A 6,000-nucleotide genomic window follows, 5' to 3' on the forward strand; every position below is an offset into this window, starting at 1 on the left:
CCTGACAGCATAGCAACATACCCCCTGGCACCCTAATTCAGCCAGTCATTTAAATACAATGCTTACCCTCAAGGACCAACCTAAACCCATGCTTACCCTCAAGGACTCGAGTCCATTCCTGTTTAGCAAACTGCTCCACCACCTGCTGAGCTGTCAGCAGAGCCCTCAAGTGGCATCAGCGCCAACTGAATGTAAACACCTATTTCCATGCTTTGATGAACAGGGATAGTAGACTTGAGCGACTGCTTAAAGCCAAGCCAGTGCATATATTATATATCCTGTGCTGAACTTGACCTTTCCTAGGTGTGGGATCAAGGAGATGTCACCGAATCACAGAGCAGCAGGGTTGCCGTCTAGTCTAGCCCTCTGCTCCAGCAAGCAGCATCCCTGTCTACAACAGTCCAGTTTAAAAATGCACAAGGCAGCCTGTCCGAGCACTGAGAAAGTGCTTCCTTATCTCTAACCTCAATTTGCCTGGTTGCAATATAAGACCATTCCTCCTCGTCCGGTCCCCTGCAGCCACAGAGAACAGTCTCCCTTCTCCGTGTAACTAAGAGAAGGTAACTCGTGTCACCTGAGCATGCGTGAGCCCTGGGCGGGCTCGGAAAAAATGAAGACTCTTGTCCAAGCCTTCTTCAGGGGAGAAGGGAGCATCATCTAGAAACACGAGGAAAGTAGAGCAAAAAGAAATCGTGCTGCCTGCTCACCGACTGGGAGAGAAGAGGAGGCTGAGCGTCTTGGACCCGAGCAGAGGCAGTGGCTTGGGGGTCACTCTTGCACTGCACTTTCAGACAGGGGTCTTGGTGTGCGGAGGCAAAGGGTCGATGCCTCCAACACAGAGCAAGTGCCGGTGTTGGGCACAGCTCCTCCTGAAGTGGTTGTGCCCAACACCCTTATCTCGTGCAAATAGCTCTTCCTTCCCCACCGCTGCCCCGCTGCCCTGCGGGGAGGAGGCTGTGTTTGCAGCCGTTGGTTGGACTTCCAGCCTCCATCAGAAGTGAGTAGAGAGAAATGATTTGCGAGCAGGGTCTGGGTGAGAGGTGTTGGGGGAGAGGGGTTGTCAGGGTAGGAGGGCGGCGGGCTAGACACGAGCAGCAGCCAAGACAGAGCTTCATCTCTTTGCAGTGAGTGGGCAGGTTAATAAAGGGAAGCTGTTTTGGGGAGTCAACCTTCTTGCAAGGACAAGCGCTTCGACCTAATGGAAAAGACTTGGGAAAACTAGCCCCTATCAGGCCTGGCAGAGGCAGTCCGAATGACCGGACAGCACGTCGAGCCTCCAGCGGGTCCAAATGACTGTACTGGAGCTGCGCCGGCACATGCCCCTGTCCCCAAAGGAGCTGGGAGGTCTGGCTCCAGGCTTGGCATTGAGTCATGAAATCACCGGAGCGGTCATTTATCCCCGCACCAAGCGGGTGGAGAATCCGGGTCGGATACGGCGGTGGTCACTGAGCGGGGCGGCCTGGACAGAAGGGGAAGGGGCTGGCCACTGCATGGCGAAGCTCTGTCGAGGCTCTGCTCGGTCTCCAGCCCCGGGTGCAGGAGGAGAGCCAAGTCTGAGATGAAGAGATACCCATTGCAGGAGACCCTCGGAGAAGAAGACAGCGGTACACAGCTGCGGTGCCCGTCCCCGGACCGGCCGTGCCAAGAGGAATGGAGGAGAGAAAGCACAGACACGGTTACGCTGGCCTGGCAGAGTTCATGGCAGCCCCCACATCCCCCTCCTGCATGGGGGCAATGCTTGCAGAGGGAAAAGGGGGTTGGCCTAAAAGCCGAGCTGGTCCAAACCCTCCCGCTGCAAAACGCTGACGTGATGGAAATCGCAGCGCGCGGTGGAAACGTGTCGAGCCAGTCGATGGAAAGCTGGCCAGCCCGCCTGCCTGGGCCTCCGCCAGCCTGCGTGGCTCTCCGAGATGCCCAAACCCCCTGCTACCCTGCTGGAGGGCAACCAGCCTGCCTGGCTCGGGCAGCGCGCCTCCCCAAGCTGCCCTCGCCTTGCACAGGCTCCCCAGCTCTCGCTGCTGCCAGGATGTCTGGCTCGCTGGAGGCCCATCTGGCTGGCCGGTGGGTGGGCTGCCCAGCTCCCTGGCTTCCTTGCTGGCTCAAGAGCCAGCTGGCAGGGCAGCAAAGTAGCCTGGGAACCAGGCAGTACACCGGGAGGAGCAGCGGGGGGTCCCTGGGAGTGGATTTTGATGTGGAAACTTCGAAATCCTCTTGCCGTGGGAACGTTCCAGCGATTCCCAGAAGAAACATGGTGGAAATTTCTGGTCCGCGACGAACAGCTGGCCAGGTTTGCAAACCGGGAGCGAGGAAAAGCAAGCCTGGAACCTCGCTGCTGTTCAAAGGTATTGCATTTCCCGGCCCCTTTCAATGGAAAGCGCTGGAGGCTGCATCCGGGTGACTCAGAGGGGATTAGCCAGCGCTGGTGTGGGCTCGTAGGGGGATAAGTGTGGAAGCTGCATCCCTGCACCCCGGCTCTGGGGATGCCAGTGTCAGTGCAGTGAGACATGCCGGGACTGTTGTGTCCCTGGCACAAGCTGCTGCCTCTCTGCTCACCCCAGCACCGTTACTCAGACAGGGGAGAGGGGCAGGACCCTACAAGCTGCCCATGTGCAACCTCCTCTCGTGCACTGGAGCCTGGAGGCACAGCTATGGGGAGAGAACCAGAAGCTTCTGGGTCTAACAGAAAAAGCCAGAGGATTGGGTCTGTTAGCTTGGAAGCCGCTGCAGACCTGTCCCCACCATGTAAAGGGGGCTATGGGGAGGCTCCTCTGAGCTGGTGTGGGTCACCCCCAAGGCCCTCCATGTGACACTTGCATTATGCACTGAATTGCATTGCATTGCATTGCACTGCCCTGCATTGTATTGCCCTGCAATGCCCTGCATTGCCCTGCATGGCATGGCATGGCATTGCATTGCAGATCACCATGGACATCCCCATCCTTAAAGGAGCATCAGCCTGGAAGAGGCCTCAGGGGCCAGCACGCCTAGTCCCCCATGGAGAAGGAATGACCAAGCACAGGGATGTGTCATGGTCCAACCTAGATGCTGCTGCAAATCTTAACCTCCAGATTCCTCGGTGCCCCTGCCATCCCATGCCATGGGCATGAGGGCGATGCTTGTAGCTGACCCAGCGGGCAGACATGCAGGGGCTGGAGGGACCTGCTGTCCCCTATATGTGCCGAGTTAGCTCGGACAGAGCCTGCCTTTCATTAGGCGCAAAGGGGGCCGGTCTCATCTTAGTCCGTGCAGGTCACACCTAACCAGGAGGGATGTTGGGCTCCCAGGTGGTAGCAGCTAAAGACAGCCCCAAACCAGCACGCCAGATCCAAACGGGTCCAATCTGCTGGGGGATTTCTGAACTCTGCATCCGGGTCCTTGTCTCTGCAGCGGGCCAAAACCCAACCCCAAGACCCAGATCTCCCAAACCCTGGGACAGCTCAGGTTTGGGACCACTACTCTTCCCCCTCCACAGTGATCCCAAGGCAGCTGGATGGACCCAGACCCCCTGCCTTGCAGAGCCAAGTGCTAACCTAAAGGTCACAGCTTGGACTCCTCTCCAATGACAGTCATCTGGCTACTTCCACATCCTCCTGGGTCTCCCAGTGTCTCTGCAGAGAGATTTCTCCCTGGGACAGAGCCCTGAAACAAGGCCCTTGGATGCTGATGACCTTGTCAAGCCTTGTTCGGAGGGGTCAAGTGATGAAAGGCTCCCGTGAACGCTTCCTGCCTGGGTGCATCTCAGCCCACGTGCCTCCCTACTTGGAAACAGCACCAGATCAAGCAAATCTCCATCTACCCACCTCGCCTGTGCTGACAATCATCGAGAAAAAGTCAATGAAGCTACTGGATACATCCATTGAAACAGAATCACTTGCTCTTGGCAGACAGAATTAAAGCGAGGTCTACCGGGAAGAAAGCGGGGGGGAAATATCTCAAAAGCACCATAATCTCACCTCATCCAAGCTGTCTGCTGACAACTCACTCTGGAGGAGAAAGAGAGAAAAGACAGAGATTAGAAATGTGCAAATACACTCATACACACACTCCCAGAAAAGCTTTGAACCCCAGGAAGGTTTCCCGTGCAGTCTGCATATCACAACAGTAATGCAGGGCAATGCAGGTGATGATGGCTCTGAAAGCCATTGCCTCCTAGCATGAGATGCCCACCACAGCACGGGGCAGAGCAGATCAGCAACGCGGGTCGTGAGGGAGCTGGACGTCCCAGACGGGCCCCAGGGCTGGGGACAGATGTGACCGCAAGGGGATGCCTGCCGTGCACTCCTGTCATCTGTACCGATCTGCCTGGCTTGGACAGGAGGTTGGCAAGAATGAACGCTCCTTTTTCCCAAGAAATGTTTTGCCCTTTTTTCACTAAAAACTGAAAACTTTTCTGAAACTTTTTTTTAAATAGTTCTTTCATCAAAACTAGACATTTTAGAACATCCTTTTCGGTTACTCTTCTCTTCTCTTTTCCCTGCCGTTTCTGTTCAGCTCTCCACGCATTGAGTGGAGGATATTTTTTTTTGCAATTTTTCATTTACTCCCCTCTCTTTTCCTACTCTGTAACTTTTCAAAACTTCTTCAATTCTGGGGAAAAAAAATCCAGGAGAGAAGGAAAAACCAAACTCTGCTAATCTGCCACCTTTGGAAAGCAGGTGACAAGGGATGGAGATGCCACTTTGCTCCTTCCCCGTTGTAGCTCTGTGACTGCAAAATCACTGTCGTTCTGATCCTCTTGTTTGGAGGCATTTATCAACCAAGGATGGTGGGATAAAGTCTGATGCAGCCCCAAACAGCAGGACTTTCAAAGAAGCCAAAGGAAAATCATAGACTCATAGAAAATGAGGGTTGAAGGGAGCTCAGGAGGTCACATCTAGTGCAACCCCCTGCTCCAAGCAGGACCAGCCCCAACTGCATCATCCCAGCCAAAGTGAAAATAGAAAGGAAAACTAGTGTGTCCTGGGGAAATAAAACTCCCCTTATTTCACCGTGTTGAGTGGCAAGGAGTGGATCCTAGGGGGAAAACAGGGCTGGAAGGGACCTGCAGAGTCCACATCTACTCCATCCCCTGCCCGAGACAGGAACATCCCTACGCAAACCATCCCAGACAATCCTTGTCTAACCTATTAACACTGACAACCCTGACAGCCACAACACAAAGCACCCACACCTGCCACAGGTAAAGCAGGAGGACAACAGCAACCAGTGTCCTGCAGCTGTGAGGGGTGTTAAAATATGCTTGAGAGATCCCAGGCAGAGCCCATGCCCTCTGGTACAGAGGAAGGCAACCCCCCTCCACCCCAGACTGATCAAGTGGGGAAAACCCTCCTTGACGCTGGGCAGACGAGGTTCTTTGGGTAAATGCGATATCTTCTTTTAGACCAGCTCAAATAGTTGGAAAAAATTTTCTTAGCTGACCCTAATGTGGAGATCAGTCTGACCCTGAGCAGAGGCTGGGGGCAAGACCGTCCAGCCAGAAACCTCCCTTAAAAAAAGAGGGGAATTAAAATTCAAACCTTCGGGAGTTGGAAAGTCTGGACATTTGATTTAAAAATCAAATGCAACAGATCAACATTTTTTTTTTGCTCAGGACCATGCGATATGGAGACAACCTCCGACATGTCATTATGCCCCCAAATTATTGGTCTCTGTCCCAGACTTGTAGCAGAGGGTGCATGCGAGACACGGATCCTGCACTTCAATTTGTGGGGGGAAGCCCGGCCCTCCAAGCTCAGATCGTGACATTATTCTCTCGGGCGAATATTAACAACCTTTGCAGCAGCAGGGCGTTGGTGGCCGCGCTCCCCTTGCTTTCCCTGCGGCCGGGATGGATGTGATGTCTGATGTTGTGTCAGTAGTTTTGCAAAGAGGTCGGGCAATGGACGCATCTTGGCTGGTTTGGACAGAGAGGGGTGCACGGGGCAGGGGAAGGGGTTGGGTAGGAAGGTGGAGGAAGAGAGGGACCGTGGGGGCAGAGCTGAGAGAAGGGGCAGGTGCAGA

General features: G+C 54.5%; 1 protein-coding gene across 6 annotated transcripts in view; it reads right to left on the reverse strand.

The window, feature by feature from the left end:
• Positions 1–6,000, reverse strand: part of DYSF (dysferlin) — a 198,223-nt gene that overhangs the window by 78,061 nt on the left and 114,162 nt on the right. For 5 of the 6 annotated variants that reach the window (XM_025213299.1, XM_025213297.1, XM_025213301.1 and 2 more), the window contains 2 exons: positions 3,954–3,983; positions 1,571–1,612 (listed from right to left, as the gene is read on the reverse strand). In XM_025213299.1, the coding sequence (XP_025069084.1) occupies positions 1,571–1,612; positions 3,954–3,983 (72 nt within the window). The remainder of the gene's footprint in view (positions 1–1,570; positions 1,613–3,953; positions 3,984–6,000) is intronic. The other variant, XM_014523658.2, reaches the window with a different exon arrangement.

The sequence above is a fragment of the Alligator sinensis genome, unplaced genomic scaffold (genome assembly GCF_000455745.1).
Source record: "Alligator sinensis unplaced genomic scaffold, ASM45574v1 scaffold1408_1, whole genome shotgun sequence".
NCBI classification, from domain to species: domain Eukaryota; kingdom Metazoa; phylum Chordata; order Crocodylia; family Alligatoridae; genus Alligator; species Alligator sinensis.